The sequence below is a fragment of the Dermacentor albipictus genome, chromosome 5 (genome assembly GCF_038994185.2).
Source record: "Dermacentor albipictus isolate Rhodes 1998 colony chromosome 5, USDA_Dalb.pri_finalv2, whole genome shotgun sequence".
Lineage (NCBI taxonomy): Eukaryota > Metazoa > Arthropoda > Arachnida > Ixodida > Ixodidae > Dermacentor > Dermacentor albipictus.
This window is the reverse complement of record NC_091825.1, coordinates 173,385,683-173,406,957: the sequence shown is the minus strand read 5'-3', so window position 1 is coordinate 173,406,957 and position 21,275 is coordinate 173,385,683. Positions and strand designations below refer to the sequence as shown.

At 47.8% G+C, this 21,275-nt stretch overlaps 1 protein-coding gene across 12 annotated transcripts in view; it reads right to left on the bottom strand.

Moving 5' to 3' along the window:
• Positions 1-21,275, bottom strand: part of LOC135897507 (intermembrane lipid transfer protein VPS13A-like) — a 1,023,564-nt gene that overhangs the window by 640,315 nt on the left and 361,974 nt on the right. For all 12 annotated transcript variants that reach the window (XR_011514733.1, XR_011514732.1, XM_070539327.1 and 9 more), the window contains one exon: positions 5,697-5,863. Coding sequence is in view for 10 of the 12 variants with exons in the window: in XM_070539327.1 (XP_070395428.1) it covers positions 5,697-5,863 (167 nt within the window). In the remaining 2 variants the exon portion in view is untranslated. The remainder of the gene's footprint in view (positions 1-5,696; positions 5,864-21,275) is intronic.

The window sequence follows — 21,275 nt, the reverse complement described above, 5'->3', positions numbered from 1 at the left end:
AGGATAGCAAGCGAATATGTTCACTGCCATGCTCGGCACCAACGCCTAAACATTTGTGTGTACAGTCACGCGAGTGGTGTTGCATTCGAACAGTCGAGTTCATTCATGCAGGTGTCCTGTTCCTAAACGTTTTACAGGACGGTCCCGTGGATGGTGGGCAAGCACAGGAAACATCCGTACCGCTCGCCGGCCTCAAGCTAAAGAGGAAGAGCCTACTCCTTCCTGCACCCGAGTAACCCAGCCATTAGGTAGCGTTAGCAGCTCAACACTTGCACAATCTCTTGCACTACCCAGCAACCACACCGACCACTGCCAGTGCAAGGTCATGTGGCGAAGCCAGATTACAGGAGATGCTAGCCACGTGTGGAAAACAACTTCAGGGGATTCATTATGCAAAATAGAAGTGACGCGTGCGGACAGGACAGAAGAGTAGAGAAGTGGACAACACAAACGCCGACTGTCAACTGAAGGGAGCACTGAGGCGAAAAAAGAGGAGTACCAGGAGTGTCTAAGGGTCCGTTGCGCGACCCTGGGAGACGGTCGCCATTGGAACCGCCCCTACGCCGATTGGAATAAGTTAGCCGTGCAACATGCGGACTACCTATGGAGGATGAAACTTCCGGAGCTTCAACAAAGTAAGAGGAAACACCTTTATAATAATTCACCGTCAAATAATGTACTGGTTCTTGGAGAAGCCATCGTAAGTGATAACCATAGAAGAACCCTTGCTTTAGGTCCTAAGCACTGTTTTAAGCCTAACATAAAACCCGTTGACGTTTTAAGCATACCGCGCTGCATAACCAGGTTCCTCCCGGAAGAAGAACGCTCACGCTGTATTTCGGATTGATTGCTAGCATTAAACAATCAAATTCTCATTTTAAGACGCCTGACCCTGTCCGACCGTTAGTTGATTACCTTGTGGAGCATAAACTTAGAACAGTAATATCTGACAAGGAGAGTTATTTCGTAATTATGCCAGATGACATGTTTTCAGAAAAAGCGATTTCAGCCATAGAAAAGAATTTGCAGCCACTCAAACTCAAGCCTTCGGTAGTTAAGCAACGTACGGTTGACCTCTTGTCAAGACATAATCTTGATAGGCTTGTCTGTAATGTCAAGAAAGCTAAATCCCTCACCTTAGAACTGTTTTTCTTGGCCAAGACCCATAAACAAGAAATTCCTTTTCGTGCTATAGTGCCAGAGAAAGGGACGTGGCAGATCTGTGTCGCTAGTTACAGAACTGCCTAGCTTCACTAGCTTCACTAGCTTTTTCAGACCCCTTTTGCCTATGTAATTCTCAGGCACTAGTTCAGTATTTGAGAGAGGAAAATCCTGGTGATTGTACAGCTTTTAGTATGAATATTGAAGACCTGTATTATTCCTTGCCGCATGACGGGTTGCTAAATTCCGTAAATGAGTGCATTAAAGAACAAGTGCAAGAGTCGGCTTTTATTGACAGATGCGGTGTTTCCACGGGAGCTTTTCTAGAAATTCTTTCAATGTACTTGAAGTCGACGCTGATTGGGTGGAGAGATGGCATTTTTCTGCAGAAATCAGGCATTTGTATTGGCTCAAAGGTTGCCGCTATTCTTAGCAACATTTACCTGAGTAAGGTTGACAACTGCTTAGAGAAAGCCTTAGGTGATAGCGTTATCAAGATATTTCGTTACGTTGATGATTCTCTGATTTTCCGCAATAGGGAAGAATTAGATTCCGCTGCTACCTCAGTAAGTGAGCAATTTAAACTTTATGGGGGGGGGGATTAAAGTTTACCAAGGAATTTCCTCAGCGATGCGTAATTCAGTTTCTTGACATTTCCTTGATCTTCGAACAAAATCATGTTTGTTGGCAGTACTCCCCAAGATCTTCAAAGCCGTGGCTAAACTTTCAATCCAAGCATTCTAAATTAGTAAAAAACGGAATTGCCATGTCGAGCCTTAAGTCTTCCCTCACAAGATCCGTGCAACATGCGGACATGCACAAAATGAGCGTGTTTTAATGCGCAGGCCCGGCGCCTATTAGAAGCAGGTTATCCTAATGTAGCGGTGGCCACTGTGGCTGAGCGCCTAAAGAAATCGGTTTCGAGAGGGAAGGACATGATTACAGAAAGCAGTAATAGCAAAAAAAGAGTAGTGGCTATTCCATATATTCATTCAGTGTTGCACAGGCTTAAAAAAGTTGCTAGTAGATATGATGTTAATGTGTGATGTGTGGTGCGCAACATGGTGCGGGGATCGGGACGGTCAGGAGCAGACGACACTGAGTGCACGCGCGCCGAGGTGGAAGAAGGAAAACAACGACGCCGAAAAGCGTCCGGCACGAGAACGCGCGGCACATGAAACAACAAAAAGAAGAAAAGCAACCAATCAGAAAAGACCACGGGGCATCAGGCAGCCAATCCGAGAATGCCAGATCGGCCAGACCAGAAGAAAAAGCGTGGTGCGCTGGCAGAAGAAGAGGACACGCAGGGAGACGCCGAAGAGACGCCAGGAGAGTCCCAGGAAGCATCGGCAGGAGGAGGTCAACCACCGGAGCGGGCGTTGAAGACGGGCCGTCGTGTTCCGGACCCGAGCCCACCAGGACTTCACCCAACCGGGGCCTCCTGCGAACCTGTTCCTGTGCGTCGCCCGTCTACCCGAGTGTGCCGTCAGCTCCTCAACGCCGGTGAGCTTCTGTGCCAGTGGGCAGGACGAGAACAGTCGGGCTACGGGCCCGAGTTCTACGCCAGCTGCCCGGCCAGAACGCCGCCCCATCTGTCGTGCCGCCTGCTGCCCGAGGCCGGCGTTCGAGCTTCTGCGCCCGTGGGTGAGACAAGAACAGTCGGGCTACGGGCCCGAGTTCTACGCCAGCTGCCCGGCCAGAACGCCGCCCCGTCTGTCGTGCCGCCTGCTGCCCGAGGCCGGCATTCGAGCTTCTGCGCCCATGGGCGAGACGAGAATAGTCAGGCTTCGGGCCCGAGTTCTACGCCAGCTGCCCGGCCAGAACGCCAACGCTGTCTGCTCCTGCCACCAAGCCGCCCGCTTTACCTTGCCTAGCCAGAGCTGGCGAGCTCTGGTCGCCCTGTCGGTCAGCTTACGCCGCGACCTTTGGTGAGACCGGCGCCACTTTTTTCGCCAGCTTGTCGCCGCGTCGCCGCATCGAGACTGTTACGCGTCCCTGCCCTCGTGGCAAGCCCGGACTTGCGCACTCGTTAACCTCATGCAAGCCCTAGGTGTGTTCCTTGCCGCAATGTCTGCTTGAGTGTGTATTTTAGGCATGCTTTCTGTTTCCTTCTATTTACTTTATGCCTCCTTTTAGTTTGATTAAAAGTCTTTGTGTGTGTGTTCAAACCAACGGCTTTGTCCTCAATTGGGTTCTCGGAGGCTCCGCCTAAGAGAACCAACCGAACCATTGAGTACACGAACCTTTGCCCCATAAGTGGGTCATCACATAATGTTGCTTTCACTGCTCCGAATAAGCTAGGTAAAATATGCGCTGCCGTACAGAATAAAAAGGAGCGGGTAAAAGGCAAAAAACGAACAGATATTTGTCCAGTGAAGCACAATAAGAACAACAGTTTTACCGACTGTCGTATGGGTGTGGTTTATATAATTCCCCTTAGCTGTGGCCAGTTCTACGTAGGGCAAACGGGACGGTGTATCAATCAGAGGTTAATGGAACATAAAAGGTCGTTAACCGGTGGATCGCCTTCAAATCTTTCGCTACATTGCCGAGATTGTAACTGCACGCCAGAGTTAGATGAATGCGCGATATGTACAGGCATAAGAATGAAGATACGCGTCTTATGGTAGAGGCATGGCATATCTATAATGGTGGAAGTGCGTGCATGAGTCAGCTTTCGATTACTTTACATAAGGAAGAGATTAAGTCCCTTAACAGTTATCTCTCACGTAGACCAGCACATGTACCCGATCGACACGTGGTGTTACCATTCCTGAGCATGCGCAGATGAGTTTTGTGTCTTCCTTCATTTTTCGCCTCAGTGCTCCCTTCAGTTGATAGTCGGCGTTCGTGTTGTCCACTTCTCTACTCTTGTGTCCTGTCTGCATGCCTCCCTTCTATTTTGCATTATGAATCCTTACCAACTAGCTCAGCTTTTTGTCGTTCTAAACTTCAGGGGATGTGTGAGAGTCGAGCATCCCCGCAGAGTTAATAAACTAATACCCCTGTCACACGGGCACCCGCGAACTCCAGTGAACTCCTTCGTCTTTAAACCAATGGAGATGTGCTCCGTGTCACACGGTCTCCCTTGCACCAAGGAAGTTAAATGGAGATTTTGGCTCAAGGGAGTTCGGCAATGACCATTACGGTTGGATGAAGTACTCTCGTTCCCAGGCAGCTACAGTTCTGCAGAAAACCATGCTAGTAAAATCATCGTAACTGGTTCATTTACAAATTTTAGCATTATTATTTTTTTTTGCCTTGGGATATATGCCACATAATGGAAGTTTTAATTTGTCTTTAAGGGCATCAGCACCTGTACTCTCTACACCAATACTTTGCCACGCTGCATTGGGAAACGTCGTTCCGCCATTTTGTTTGTTTTTATATGCACGGGAGCCGCACATATCGTTCAAGCCGTACGGGTAAAATTCTCCGGGTGACATGCACCATGAGCGATCCCGGTGCACCGCGAACACACAGACACGCGCAATTACACAGCGGAATCACAACTTGAAGCGCACCAGCCCAACAACGTGACCCGCTCTGCCCATGCACGAAAGCAAGAGCGCAGTGTGGCCAGCATTGCTTGCAACTTCGCTATGCTTGGAAAACAAAAGCCTTGCGGTAACGTACCGCAAAGTTTCTCGCTGTGATTTTATGTTATTACATACTGCATTAAAAAATGCACATAGATTACTTTAACGGCGACCGTATATGTGAACAGTTGCACGCGGAAGTAAGCGCAGCAGCGCCGTTTGTACCCCGTGCGGCGCCCGTCGAAACTCGCACTGTGCCGTGTAGCACGGCCGCAACTCCATTGCCGTCAATCTCCGTTAGGGAGTTTCATGCTCAACGGAGTTCGCGGGTGCCCGTGTGACAGGGGTATTAACCTGTACGCAACCCGAAACAGCCGGCTGCTATGAGCCTTGCACTGACACAATTGCCTGAAAGGGTATTTCAGGTTTGTGAGTCTTCACTGTGAACAAAAACCTGCAACTCGAGGTTTTCGGAAGTCTTCACCAAGGAATGTAAGCATTCAAGCTCGAGGTCCAACAACTCTTCTACAGTTCACTGCAAACTCGCATTGCAGCAGAAATCAATCCTAGACAACTGGTCGCAACATTGAGCCTAAAAGCCTACAATTGCACCTGGGAAGAACTGATTGGCCATTTCATAAGAAGGAGCACCAGTCATGTTTCTTTCTTAGGTTGTCGTAGCTAATAGAGATAAAGGGTAAATGAGACAACCACCCAAACGTAGCTAAGTGCTACCTTTATTAATTACTCCTCTCCACCTTGCGGGTTTCCACAGAACTATCACGACAAAGCTAATAGGGATGCTCAAGCATAAAAGCTTGGATAAAAACTTGACTGTGCTGGTGCAGCTATTGGTCACCTCACAAATGCATCCTACAAACAAGATGTGGCCAACACTATGGCCCTATTTGAGCACAGAAATGGTGGTCAACAACTCTGTCTGGGCATTCCAAGACACGTGCAGCAAGCCACCAACAGAGAGCAAGACAGTATTACCGGGTGTGAACAAGTGTAGAATCACTGCGGGTGTCTTCCAGCAGCAGGCTCTGCAAGGAGCACTTCACTTCAAGTGATTGGTCACTGAACAGATTCAGGGTGGCAGTGACCTCTTCCAGCTCCAGCTTTGAGAGCGCATGTAGGGGATCCCGCACAGGTGACGACAGCTGAGGAGAAACGCACATGTGAGGTATGAGCCATCTTAGGCCACTGTGGAGTAGAATAACAATGCTGTATGCAGCACCTGGTGACTGAACACAAGATCTAACAAAGCAAGGACAATGACAGCACGCCTTCTGTAATGCAAACCAACCTGTTGCAGCAGCTTTTGAGGTATGTTATTATGAAGTGGAAAAAAACTTAGCACTCAAGCTATAACAAGTCAAATGTACTTTCCTTTTTTAAAAGAAATAGAAATTGTATGTAGATACAGTAGAGAAACAAAATATTAATCAACAGCAGTTTGGACAAGTAAAAGCAGATTGATCAATAACTTTTGAGGCAGAGGCAACCATTAAAGGGCATTCAAAAATCATTCCTGATATTCTGAGGCACTATACACACTTTTGTGGCAGGTGAATTACTAGCAGAGAAGTTATAGCTAGTTTCCTTTTTCGAATATTGCATCTACACTGCCACGTCAATGTGACTCTACAGATTTAGAAGTATTTAGACTACATTCATATCAGGGTCATTCTAGGCGCAGAAAACATAGGCTTAAGTTATTGGTTCCTTTAGAATGCAATGTACTACATCAATAAACAATGGCCAGACCCACGTAGAGGCTGCCAAATGTCACGGGTTCTCACTTTTGCATGCCTTTCCTGGCAGCTGAACCTAGGTGGCTCTTTAAAAGCAACCATTAAAGAATTGGGAGTGACAGGAACAGCACAGCAATGTGGCAAGCAGCTTTACCACATTAGGATACAGCAGCAAGATTTAATGCAGCACATGCACAAAAGTGACATACAATTAATTCAAAGTGCAGGAAACATGAAAACTAACACCACAGTCAAATAAAATAAAAAGTAGGTGTATCCCATACATATGTGAGAACCCGTATGAATGTTTCCTTGATGTTTGCAGAAATGCTAGTTCAAACAATACTCAAATGTACGTTAATATGCATTATGCTAATCAGTCCATTGCAAAGTCAACTTTTTTGTCTCTTCTTGAGAGCATTGTGTGAAGCGGAGCGGCTAGCAGAGGATACATTTCAGAATAAAACAGCAGTAGAACTTTATGAAGCCTAAAAACTTGTGCAACTTAGTCGCCAATTTGGGCAGCAGAAAATCCTTGATGGCGCGACACCTTAGCTGTTAGTGGCTTAATACCGGAGGCATCAACCAGGGTTGCAATTGTGCAGTTTGCTAGCTTTCTGAACATTCAGTTTGGCTCACACATCACAACGTAGGCCGTCCACAAAATTTGTGAGAACAGCAGGAAGAGCACAGCCAATAGACAAGCGAGTGCAGCCACGGAAGTTTGTGTTGCCAATTCGGGCTTCAAGTGGAGACGATACAATAACAGCAGAGTGTTTCTAGAGCTTAAAAATATAAAGGTTTCATACTAAAAATTTCTCTTACCCTCGCAATATACAATCTGTGCAGAAGAAGTTATGCGTGAAAGTTGAAACAATTAATTGCCTCATTAATTTTCTTTGACAACTAGGTCATGAACGATGCATGCAGAATCATTTGTCGTCTGTTGCATGTCGTCTATTACTGCCCTTATCAGTTCTCATCAGTTCAGTGCCAGTTCTTGCTCATGTGAAACCGACACATCACTACCTGCATGAATGCTGCAATACCTTTCTCAGGGTGTCTACCAAGTTGACGTTTCCAAATTACCTGAGTTTTTCAAGTTTTCTCTGAGTGCCTTTGCAAAATTCCCTGAGTGACACAGAACTTTGTCTTGTGTCAAGATGGGCTGACACCATGTCGCCCGATGCTGTCACTCTCTAGTAAGCACGCTAAAAAATAAAAAAAAACTACTTAATCCAGTTTGAACAGTAAGAAGTAGTGCTGATTTAGTAAGGAGTAATGTTTAGTAGTGTCATTCGGACCTGCAGTCACGGCAAAAAGTTCAGAAAATCGGACGGCAAAGGGCTTTGGAGTCCAAAATTTCAGACATTCTTATACATTGACTTTATGGGGTATGTGGTGGTGCCGTGAAGCCGTCCGAATTATCGAGCATGTTCCAAAAATCAGGCGTCTAAAAAATTGGTCATTTACTGTACACTGGCAACTCCTCAAACCAACGACATGGCATCAAAGACGATTTGTTACGATTCCTCTATGTTACTCAAGCCAGCTTTAGCACGGCTTTCATTCCCTTTAAATAACATTACCGCTAATTTTCCCTGATAGAATAAAAAATTCCCTGAGTTTTCCCTGAGCATTTTCAGACTATTCAAAATCCCTGAGAATTCCCAGTTTTCCTGGTTGGTAGACATCCTGCTTTCAGACAAGTGCAGGGAATGTCGTTAGCTCATCCTGTATGAACCCTGCACTGAGAAAGGAATGGTGTTGTGCAGATGCCGTTGTGTTGGACTAGTGAAACAAATAGCGAAATGTGGTCCCTCATGAAACAGTTCAGGAAATGCAGGTGTATCGAATGGACCTCACATTTCGTCCACTCAATGAAAACAGACATTTGCCAGAAGTAAAACAACAGTGCGTTGCCCAACAACTTCGAGCAGTGCCGGTTCAGAGATACCTGAGAGCACAAAGGACCTTCTTCTGTGTCTTGAGGCCACTGGCTCACTGGTTACCAAAAATGCCCACTACAGAAGAGTGGTGGAATGCGTCTTCATATTGAAAAACGCATCCCACAACGCCAAGATGACAAGGGGAGCAGCCATTATGAGCAAACGCCAAGCGTGTGGTCTGCTATGAGCGAAACAGCCATTCATTCAGAGGGAACAGCAAAGCAAACAACTTTGCCGCCCATTCCTCCTTCGCTGAAGACGCATTCGGTTTGAGAATGCTCGACAGGCTCATGACGTGTGTACATTTTGTCGTCACACTCGCCGCAATGGCAGCCGCTGACGAACGGTGTAGAATTCGTCGGACAATCTCGCCGCTGCCACCATTTGTTAGAGTTGTTGGACGATCTGCGAGCTGTAGGCCGATCTTACCGCTGCCATTCATATGTAAGATTCGGCAGTTGTAGCTGTAGGAATGAACTTGGGAGGAACTAGGTGAACAGGATTTATTTACATTATTTACATCTTAGACAAGACATACATCGACAGTCTAGCGTGACTCCCAAATGGAGCCCGCAAGACTAACATAGAGCAAACAGCTTACGAGCACAAAGCTCACAAGTGCATTTCTAGCACGACAACGAGCACACCCTAGCAGCCGACAATCACTGCTTATAAGTACTCTGCTTGACGCCACAGTTCGACGTCATTGAAGATGACCCGCCCTTTTGGAGGAGGATGAGGGCTGTCGACTTGGAGGAGGATGAGGGCTCACATATACGTGCCACACACACACACAGGTGTAATGATCCGGAGCCGACGTCAGAGGGGCTTCGTAGAACTCTGAGCTGTCCCGGGTGGCGCGGTCGGGTAGCACATTGTCTGGTGTCTCGAAAAGCTCATGGGGAGTTTCCGCCAATTACCTCCCCTCGAGAACTCCCCTGAGCTGACCCCGCACCACGTGGCTGCCGGTTATCCGCAGTTCTCTGAAGTGTGCCCCGTCCCGGTTGGATTGGAACATGTGCAGCGGGCCGATCCTAACAACGGACAACATTAGTGAATCACAAAAGGGCAACCAAACGTTTGAAAAAGTGAGGAGCTTAATGATTATGCTTTATATGTCCAAGGAACTCAAGTTGCTACTATCCAGGATGACTTTTTGTTGAATATATCATGATCCCACGGCTTTAAAAGCGAGAGAACAGCATTCTGAGGAGCTTAATGTGTTCACTAGGAGAGGAGCTGGCAACAAGCAGGTCGTCCACGTAAGTAAATATAAAAAGGACCCCTCGAGCGACCAAGTCTATAAACTTTTGGAATAACTGGCCGGCACTGCGTAGGCCAAAAGGCATCCAAACGAATTCGAGGAGGCGAAATGGGGTGTTTAAGGCAGTCTTCTGAAAGCTGTCTTCCACGACAGGTCATAGGCATAGACCAGGTCAATCTTCGAGAAGAGTGTCGCACCGTGAAGGGCTACCGTGAAATCTCGGATGTTTGGGAGAGGATACCTGTCAGGAACTGTGATTCTGTTTAGCGCACGGTAGTTGCCACTAAGTCACCAGTTCCTCGTCTTTTCGGGGTCTATGTGCAGTGGGGAAAAGCTAGTAGCGACAAGAAGGTCGGGCGATGCCAATCTCGAGCGTGTGCTCAAACTTTGCTTACGCGCTCTTTTCTGCTACCACACAATGTGGACAGAAGTGAACAGGTTGACGCTTGTTACGACATGATGGGAGATGTCGTTTATACAGGTAGTATTCAATCAGGTGATCATTTGAGGCTTCAAAATTCTCAGAGCAGCACGGAATGGACCGTCGGGAATAGTAGTCAGTCGCGTGATCAGGGACACATTGGCAGAGATGGAGTAAATATGGCCTGTGACAGACATATCAGTGATGCTGTTGAGCAGCTGCCAATGCTTGACATCAACCGGCAGGCCATGATTTGTCAAGAAGTCAGCACTGATGATGGCACAGAAAACATCGTCAACAAGAAAAACACAGCAGAAAGCTTGGCATAAGCTCAGGGTCAGGGCGATATGTAGGCAGGAATTCACATGCCATTTACGGCCTGAAGGTAAGGTTTTGGCAGCCTTTTATAGTCGGAATGCTATGCCCAGACAACACTGACTTCAGCACCTGTGTCAACTAGGCACTGCTGACCAGTGGCATGGTTGCGGAAGTAGAGCAGGCGACTTGGGCCACACCACTAACCATCTCTAGAGGTCAGTCAGGCGGTTTTCAGTGGCACTCAACCCCTCCAAAACGGCTATGGTACTAGTCCACACTGGGTGGAGACGGGAGCGCACACGAAAAGCAAGTTCACAAACACTGGTGACCCATCAACATGCTTAAGAAGGCAAAGAACACTGTAGTGGTGGGGGAGGTCGACGATGACTGGCTGCTCGCAGAAATGGGGTCTTAAGAAGAGGCGAGAGTCAAGGCTGACAATGTAGCAATTTTCATCAGACTGTCGACCACAGTAACGAAGTCAGGCAGGCTCACGTTGACAGCAGCAGAAAGAATAATCTGCACATTCCTTGGCACTGCTGCAGACGCAATTCATGCAAAAGCGAGTTGCTGACGGCAGCTGCACTTGGGCCCAGAAGCTTACCCAAGTGCTGAAAACGTTGCGAAGGCCTACAGTCTTTGATATCTTCTATAGGGCACAGCTACTGTAGACAAGTGTATGATGGAGTGGCACACAGCAGCAGAGCAGCTTTGAGGTCATTATACGGCAAAGCAAAGAGTGGGGAGGACAAAATTTTGTTACCCTTGGCTATTGTGTCTGGGGACAGCGCAGAGATGACCAAAGTGTACTTGCACAGATGGGAATGAATGCCAATGACGGAATAGTGTAATTCTGCCTGGAGGAAACAAATTGTCGGGCTCTGGTCCAAAAGCACTGGCGGTCTAACACTCGGAGCAGACTTCTGTGGAGTTGATGGTGCCCTGGCCCTTGGCAGGTTATGGTAGCTGCTTGGTCGACATGGTCCCAAAAAATTGCACAGGAAATGACAGGTTGCCATCCTGAGGGGCCTCGGAGGAAGCTAAGTACAGAGAAGCAACATCAGGTCCAAACGAAAGCCAGATTTATTCTGACTACATCAGCAGGAGCCCGGAGCACCGGTGAACCACTGCGCAAGTGCACGCTGCTCAAGCCAGTGTGACTCTGCTGCTATGACTATGGCAATGTCTTGACCATGGTGTAGCCGCTACAAATGAAGCAAATGCCTTCAAAGAAGTAATTGTTGGGCTAGTTGGTCATGCATTAACTGCCAAGAAAAATTAGCACAACAAAAAGACAACGCAACCAGGTAGGGAAGACAAAGACAAGTGCTTGTCTTTGTCTTGCCTTCCTGTGTGTGTTGTCTCTTTGTTGTGCTAATTTTCGTCATCAGTGTTGTATACTATATTTTATTGCTTTGTTCTGTTGGATGGCCCCAGGGGTTGCCCCACTACATATGTATAAACACCCTTGCTGCAGCCAAGGGGTAATTTGGGCATGGTGTGGAGCTAGTGTGTGTGTTGTTCCTTCAGAGCCAACAACGGTGCTCAGTGCCTCCCTTCGCAAACACTACAATGGCACAAACAGGATATGCTCCCGGATCTTGGGTGAACATGGCTGTAGATATCATTGGTCCATTTCATTCAGCCCCTCAAGACTGTCAGTATGTCACAGTAATGGTAGACTACTACTCTAAGTGGCCTGAGGTGATTTTAACACCATGTGTAACTAGTCAGTCTGAAATCGGTTTCCTAGCCTCCGTGTTTTCTATAGAGGGACTGCCTGAGGAAATCATAACCGATAATGGCCCCCAGTTCACCTCTGTTGGATTCAAAACATACTCACTACAGAGGGAATTAAGCACATCTGGTCCTCACTTGATTTCCCTCTGTCTGATGGACAGGTTGAGGGGTTCAACTGCATTTTCAAGTCATTCATTCAGTGCAAACTTCAAGAATGAAATTCTCTAAAGAAGACAGTTCTCAACTACATCACAACATACCGAACCATTCCTCAGACTGCAACTAAGCTGTCTCCATTTTACTTGTTATGTGGTCGAAAACCTTGAACGCATTTGCATGTTGTAGGCTTCTCTGCACACAGTTTTCACAAGAACACATACCACGAGTACCAGCAACTGCGACAATGTGTTGAACACTATCAGCGTAAAACACAAGAGGACGCCAATTGAAGACATCCTGCCTACCACAGTTCCTTTCAACCTGGCGAACAAGTCCGTGTGCGTCAGAAAGAACAAGGAAAAATGGCCTGCCAGTATTCACGCCCCAGGATCATTCATTCCAAGGTAGCCGTAACAGTATCATCTGAACAACAGCACTCACTACCTGGCATGCATCAAAGCTTTCCAAGAGCACACTGAAGGGCCCCACAAAACAGTCACTACAATGGTATGATTATTCATACCGTATTCCGCTACACCAAACACACACAGCGCCACCCATGCCATTGCATTCAAGTCTGCCAGAATCTCGATCCACCCAAGATGCACAGCCTCGGACAGAAGTGTAATCACCCGAGTACCGCCAACAGTCGTTGTCCCTCACGTCACGACCTCGAGATGCGCAGCCACAGCAACAAGTGGAATCACCCAAATCACGCCAACAGTCGTTGTCCATCAAGCCACAACCTCAACCACCACAGCAATCGGCAAAGCCTCAACGGGAGCACCAGTACCCACGGCACCTCGACAACTATACGTAGTTCGTTACTATTTTTGTTGAGGGGAGGAGAAATGTTGTATATTTTAGTACTTTGTTCTGTTGGATGGCCCCAGGGGGTGCCCCACTACATGTATACTGTTACGGTGAGAAAAGACGCTTAACAATATATTTACAAGATGTATACAACAGGCAGAAGACAGGCATACAAGGTGGAGCCTGTGCACACGACTATCGGTGATCGTCATCTTTGCGAGTCCTCTCAGTATCGTTCGCTCCTGCAATGCCTCGTAGCATGACCCCCTGCGGCGAAGGCGCTGTCCCGGTGCTCGGTACATTTGGGTGATATGGCTTCAGTCGAGCGACGTGAATGATATCAGAGGAGGATTGCAGTGTGGAGGTATCGAGAGGTTGTAACTCGTAGGTCAAGCCTGTCACTTGATGCAAGACATGGTATAGGCCCGAGTAGGATGAAATCAGCTTCTCACAACGACGAACTTGGAGTGCTGGTTTTTAAAGGAGCATGATGTCACCAGGGTTAAAGTTGTCGTCACGGTGACGAGCGTCATATATGCATCGTTGCTTTTTTTGGAAAGTGGTCAGACGCAGACGTGCGATCTCACGTACCTCGGTCGCTCTAGATAAGGCATCTCGGGCATATTCTGACATTGTATCGAGAACGGCTGGGAGAATCGTGTCAAATGGTAGTACAGGATCTCGTCCATACAGGAGAAAAAATGGAGAGAAACCAGCATAATCATGGGAGGACATAATGCAGGTGAATGTGATGAATGGAAGAGCAGCATCCCGGTCACAGTGGTCGGTAGCGATGTACACAGCGAGCATTTCTGTGATAGTTTTATTGAGCCACTCTGTGAGGCCATTGGTCTGAGGGTGATACGTCGCTGTAAACTTGTGCTTTGACGTAGTAGTTCTGCGGAAACCCGCAAGGTGGAGAGAAGTAACGAATAAAGGGAAAATCAGACATCCACCTGTTCGTAGCAATTGCTACAAAGGAAACCCATACGGGTTCCTCGAAAGAAAAGCCTCATAGTTGAAGAAAAATTCGTCGTGGTCCGGGACTCGAAACCGGGACCCCCGCCTTTCCGGGGCAGCCGCTCTACCATCTGAACTAACCAGGCGGCCAGCAGATGGCAGGGCAAAGTCAAATTTGTCAACAACACGAAGCAAAGGCAAGAGTTTGACGTAATAGTTCTGCGGAAACCCACAAGGTGGAGAGAATTAATGAATAAAGGGAAAATCAGACATCCACCCATTCGTTTATCTCCTGCCACTGAAGATTTCATCGAGAAAGCCGAGGAAGCTCGCCAGCTTGCTCGGAATCGCATCCGCACCCAGCAGAATACCGACGCCTACTGTTAAAAACGGACCCGACGGAATGTCCAATACTTACCAGGCGACCACGTATGGGTGTGGACACCTATCCGACACCGTGGGCTCTCAGAGAAATTGTTGCGCCGCTACTTCGGCCCCTACGAAGTTGTACGCCGCCTCAGTGATGTGAACTACGAGGTGGTGCCTCAAAGCTCTGATCCTGGTTCGAACCGACGCCGTCCTCGTGCTGAAGTCGTCCATATAGTACGGATGAAGCCCTACTACGCACGCCAGGGCTAAGCAACCCTCAGAAACCGTTTCAGCATTGTGTACATTCCTGTATGTTTTGTTTTTTTTTTCTTTTCATTTTGGCACTCTTGCCCATAGTGCGCGGCCGCTGCCCTTGAAGCGACTGGGCCGGTCGCTTTTGAGAGGGGAGCAATGACGCGAAATAAGTTTGCACGTGTTGACATGGGACCCTTAAGGCGAGAATGACGAAGTTCGTGGTAGCGCGCGGGCTCTCTGAGGACCAGCCTTCGCTAAAGGCAGACATTTTTTGCCAATCTGTATTTTGCCAAACTGTTTTTGTTGTAATAGCTAGGTGACAATATTTCATTAGCTTTGTTCAGAGCCAGGAAAAATGATGTAAATGATCGTCTCAAAAACAACTTCAATGGGTTTTTCTGAGCAGGCTCTAAAAGTTTTCAAATGCCACTGTGGTTATATACTATCGATTGATGGAATGATGGACGCCCTCCTTCGTGGTTTAAAATAGCTTAAAGGTCCCAACCACTGGGTATCTGGGAGTCTCAAAGACGTATGACTGTGTTCGGTGTCGTTTCTTCTGGCCCGGTATTTACCATTCCATTTGCTGTTCTGTCGCCTCCTTTAAATCTTGTCATCACCGCAAAAGACAAGCAGCCCTACCAGCTAGGCTGTCTTCAGCCCAATGAAATACCATCTTCGCCATTCTTTTGAGTTAGTCTTGATCGCCTTGGCCCTTTTTTTCTGTCGCTTAGTGGGAACAAGTTGATAGCAGTTGCTACGGACTACAGCACCCAGTACCCCCGGCGATCACGCGATGTTAGATAACATCGCAGGCTCTTCCTACCAGTTGTGCAGATGACGTCGCAGACTTCCTTCTTCACGCAGGCATACTTCACCACTGCGCTCCCCGACAACTCCTTACGAGGGCCAGGGCCACTACCTTCTCTCACAGGTTGTTCAGGACATCTTGCACACTTGCGCTACAAAGCACAAGTTTGAATAAAGGGAAAATCAGACATCCACTCGTTCGTAGCAATTGCTACAAAGGAAACCCATACGGGTTCCTCGAAAGAAAAGCCTCATAGTTGAAGAAAAATTCGTCCTGGTCCGGGACCCGAACACGGGACCACCGCCTTTCTGGGGCAGCCGCTCTACCATCTGAGCTAACCAGGCGGCCAGCAGGTAGCAGGGCGAAGTCGAATTTGTCAACAACACGAAGCAAAGGCAAGAGTTTGACGTAATAGTTCTGCGGAAACCCGCAAGGTGGAGAGAAGTAATGAATAAAAAGAAAATCAGACATCCACCCGTTCGTTTATCTCCTGCCACTGAATATTTCGTCGAGAAAGCCGAGGAAGCTCGCCAGCTTGCTCGGAATCGCATCCGCACCCAGCAGAATACCGGTCCAAAGCGTCATCGATCCGTGGCAGGAGATAAACGTCGTGTTTGGTGACTCAGTTAAGCCATCTGTAGTCAACACAGAAGCGGAATGTCTTGTCTTTCTTTTTTACTAGTACGACAGGCGATGCCCATGGACTTGTCGACGGCTGAATGACGTCATGATTTAGCATTTCATTAACTTGACGCTTAATCGCCTCCCGCTCCATAGGTGACACGCGCCGCGCCGACTCCTCTGTAACGATCCGGTGTTGCGTAACGGAAGTGCGTTGGACTTTGGATTCCACGGAAAAACAGCCGGAGAATTCTGTCAGTAGGCCCAGCAACTGATCCTTCTGTACATCTGCTAAGTCAGCATTAATGTGGACGCGGGTATTCAGGCTGGCATGAGTTGTTGCATACGGTGAAGTCACTTGTAATGTGCCGATATCAGAGAAGTCAGCAATGTCGTTCAGGAATGCCACAGCTGTACCTTGAGGGACGTGCCGATACTCATGGCTGAAGTTTGTCAACAAAACTTGCGAGCACTTATGCTGTATTCGAACAAGGCCCCGGGCAATGCACATGTGTCTTTCGAGCAGCAGCGGGATATTTGCCTCGGCAATACCCTCATAGCCGTCGAATGCGTCGCAGGTGACAAGGGTCAATATGCTGCTCCTTGGCGGCACTGTGATGTTCTCATCAACAATCCTCAAGGCGTTGAAATACGTGTCGTCAGTGCTGCTCCCTGCCTGTGCAGTCGAAAACGTTACCTGCGACTTTTGTAAGTTAATCACAGCTCCATTAGCCTGCAGAAAGTCCATTTCCAGAATTAGGTCCCTCGAACAGATAAGGAGGATAAAGAAATCTCCGAGGTACGTAAAACCACGAATGCTCACTCCTGCTGTGCATCTTCCTACCGGGGTTAGCAGATGGCCTCCTGCAGTTTGAATCTGCGACCCAGTCCACTCGGTAGAAACTTTCTTCAGCTTGCAGGCAAGGTCCACGCTCATAACTGAGGTGTCCGCTCCATGTCGAGTAACGCCGTTATTTCTTCGTCGTCTATGGCGATGGGAATGTTCGACGTTACTACCTCTCGTAAAGTGTTCGACTCCGTCTGTACGTCTGCATCGTTCTGTTGCTGTCGTAATGGAGGATATTGCGTACAGTCGTCGTCAGCGGCCTCACCTCCGAAGGTCGCTGAACTCAGTTCTCCCGACCCGCCAGGCTAGGCGAGCGGCGTCTCAGAGCGCCGCGAGTAAAGGCTTGGCTTGGTGATTGTGACCTGTAACGAGCAGGAGACGATGAACGGGGCTCCTGCCATCGCTAATCAACATTGCGACGATTTGTGACGAAACTCTCTATTTCCGGCAGCCGCTCACCAGGTCGTGGACGAGGTGCATTCGGCGAGAATTCATGGAGCCCCACATGACGATAAGGACACATTCTGTAGATGTGTCCGGCTTCGCCACAATGAAAACAAAGGGGCTTGTAGTCTGTGGTGCGCCAGAAGTCGCTCTTCCTAGTCTTTGCTTCGGCCATGTGCGGTGGGCTGCGAGGCCGCCGGAAGCTTACGTCCATTTGTTGAGTGGGGTGTACCATGCTGCACGCACTTGAGGGTGGCGGACGGCATACTGCTTCAGCGTAACTCATTTCAGCATGCGGTCCCTCCTGTGGTGCCTCGTACTGTCCAGGAACATGGACGGCCTGTCGGACTTTGGCGCGCACCATTTCCGCAATGGAAAGCTGTCCCACAGGGGCAGTGGTCGTCTGCATCTTCTGCAGTTCCTCCTTGACGACAGCCCTGATGAGTTCTCGCAAGGCGCCAACGCCGTTACCGAGGGTAACGGCAGAGAGCTCCCTTGAAATCACGGCGTCGCGGCTGTTTTGCCTGGCTTGCTGTTGAAGGGCCTTTTCCATAGTAGTGGCTTCGTCCTGGAACTCTGCAAGTGTCGTCGTCGGATTTCGAATGAGGCCAGCAAAGATTTCCTCTTTGACGCCACGCATGAGATGGCGCACCTTGTTTGTTTCAGTCATAGAAGGGTCCGCACGTCTGAAAAGCCGATTCATGTCTTCTACGTATGCCATCCCTCGCTCATTCGGGCCTTGAATTCTTGCCTTCAACGCTAACTCCGCCCTCTCCTTCCTGTCCGCCCTGGCGAAGGCATTGAGGAACTGTCTACGAAATTCTTCCCATGACGTCAGTGTCGCCTCGTGGTTCTCAAACCATGTTTTCGCGGAATACTCAAGAGCGAAGTACACATAGCGTAGCTTACGCTCGTGGTTCCAGTCGTTGAGGTTGGCAATCCGGTCAAAATGGTCAAGCCAGTCGTCGGCGTCCTCTGAAGCACTTCCGTGGAACAGATTCGGCGTCCGGATGTGATTGACGACAACATGCGATGCAGCAGGAGTGGCAGGAGATGGTTGGTTCGTCATTCTAGTTCGTTCGGGTAGTAGATTGTGCTGTGGCTGGAGTCCCTGGAGACGTCGGCTGCCACGTACGTGCACAGGGGTAAGCTCGGCTGAACTACTCGCCGGGCTTAGGTCTGGGGTATGCTCCGGAGATCTTAACAACGACTGTACCCCGCACCTCCACCAGAAATGTCACCCAGCTATTATAAAAAAAACAGTTTGGCAAAATGCAGATTGGCAAAAAGTGTCTGCCTTTAGCGATGGCTGGTCCTCAGAGAGCACGCGCGCAACCACGAACTTCGTCGTTCTCGCCTTAAGGGTCCCGTGTCAACACGTGCAAACTTATTTCGCATCAATATGACATAAAGAAATTCACTGTGCTCCTGTGCATCTGGTGTGCAACGCTCCTGATCATGGTTTGAAAGAGCCAGCATGTCCCCCCCAAAAACAACGGAAGAATGAATGCGATTGGCCAAGGCATCCAGGCATGTCACTACCTTTGGTGTGAAGATGGTTCTAAATAATAAGAGATGGGCTGTAGCTGAACACAAATGCAAACACTCTTGTCTGCTTTCTTTGAGACAGGCATGTGGACCTCGTTCTTTGAAAACAGAACTAAGAGTGCTGCACTCTAGATGCACAGGTGCACAGCGATGCTGTTTTAAAAATATTTTACAGGCTCTCATTGGACTGTGGGAAAAGGGCCCACGTAGAAGATAATGCCATGGAAACAAATTTGTCAAGCATTTCTGAGCATGCCCAATACTGTGCATCTGAAAAATATTCCCCAAAACCAGGATTTACAATTTTGCATAATAAAACATAACTAATTAGCTTTAAAAATATTGTTTGCGTAATTTAGGGTGACTGTGATCAATGTGCCAATAGGGCTTGTTCACCTGACATGTACTACAATATTTTTCAAATATGGTTCAAATTACTTGAAATACCCAGTATAGGTATTTTACAGGACGACACTAGTCATTTGGCTGTTGTCTGTTTTAACCCTTTGAGGGTCAATGACTTAAATATACGGCGCCACGAACAAGTTCAAAAATGGTCGATGCCGTATACTTACGGCACCGTCTGTATGTTTAAAAAGCACGCCAATTTCCTAACTTTTTCTTTTCTGTCATGTGCTGCCACAATGTGGGAAAATACAGGGAATTTTTTTCACGCGCCTCCTTCTCTCGGCTTTCGTTGCATGCTTTGTTTTACAGTAGTTTGCTCCCACGCGTCCATATACTACTGCTCACGCATTGGCGCAGGCGCTGGCGGGCGGCGGTTCGGGTTTTGTTCTGCGGGCGGTTTTGGCTCCTTGCGCTTGCGAAACCGATGGCTGTCTCGTTACTAATCGCTCAAAGGGCGACCACCTCTTTCTCGCTCGTTTAGTGCTCATAGGGGTGCGCATAGGAAGGATGCCGCCATGCATGCGTTTCCGTTGCTTTCTTTTTTTTTTTTTTTGACACTTGCAACACCTAATTGCCTCTGGTTGGCGATAAGATGAATATTAGTGGAAGTTTGTCACATGTTGTGCTTTTTTGACTGGCACACAACCACACAGTTTTCTTGAGTGCGTGTACCTATGCAGTCTGATTATGCTATGGATGTACGTATTAGTGTAAGTGCAGGAACATTCGAGTCTTGCGAAATATTCTCGCGGGCGCATTTCCAAGGCGTTGAACTAGGTGTATACAAATGCATCAAATTTTTAATTCTTATAAGTTTATTTCCTTTTTTATTGTTGTTATTCATGAATGAAAAGTACATATATACCAATGCAAAATTTGTTTTTTTAACTTTACGGTCACCCTGAAAGCTCAATGAAAGCTTTCAGGGTGACCGTGACAGCTTTTATTGATTACGAGAAAGCGTTTGATTCTGTCGAAACCTGAGCAGTCATGGAGGCATTACGGAATCAGGGTGTAGACGAGCCGTATGTAAAGATACTGAAAGATATCTATAGCGGCTCCACAGCCACCGTAGTCCTCCATAAAGCAAGCAACAAAATCCCAATAAAGAAAGGCGTCAGGCAGGGAGATACGATATCTCCAATGCTATTCACAGCGTGTTTACAGGAGGTATTCAGAGACCTGGATTGGGAAGAATTGGGGATAAAAGTTAATGGAGAATACCTTAGTAACTTGCGATTCGCTGATGATATTGCCTTGCTTAGTAACTCAGTGGACCTATTGCAATGCATGCTCACTGACCTGGAGAGGCAAAGCAGAAGAGTGGGTCTAAAAATTAATCTACAGAAAACTAAAGTAATGCTTAACAGTCTCGGAAGAGAACAGCAATTTACAATAGGCAGTGAGGCACTTGAAGTCGTAAGGGAATACATCTACTTAGGGCAGGTAGTGACGGCGGATCCGGATCATGAGACTGAAATAATCAGAAGAATAAGAATGGGCTGGGGTATATAACAGCTGTGTCTTACCAGTACTCACGTTCGGGGCAGAAACCTGGAGGCTTACGAATAGGGTTCTACTTAAATTGAGGACGACGCAACGAGCTATGGAAAGAAGAATGATAGGTGTAACGTTAAGGGATAAGAAAGAGCAGATTGGGTGAGGGAACAAACGCGAGTTACTGATATCTTAGTTGAAATCAAGAAAAAGAAATGGGCATGGGCTGGACATGTAATGAGGAGGGAAGATAACCGATGGTCATTAAGGGTTACAGAATGGATTCCAAGGGAAGGGAAGCGTAGCAGAGGGCGGCAGAAAGTTACGTGGACGGATAAGATTAAGAAGTTTGCAGGGACAACATGGCCACAATTAGTACATGACCGGGGTAGTT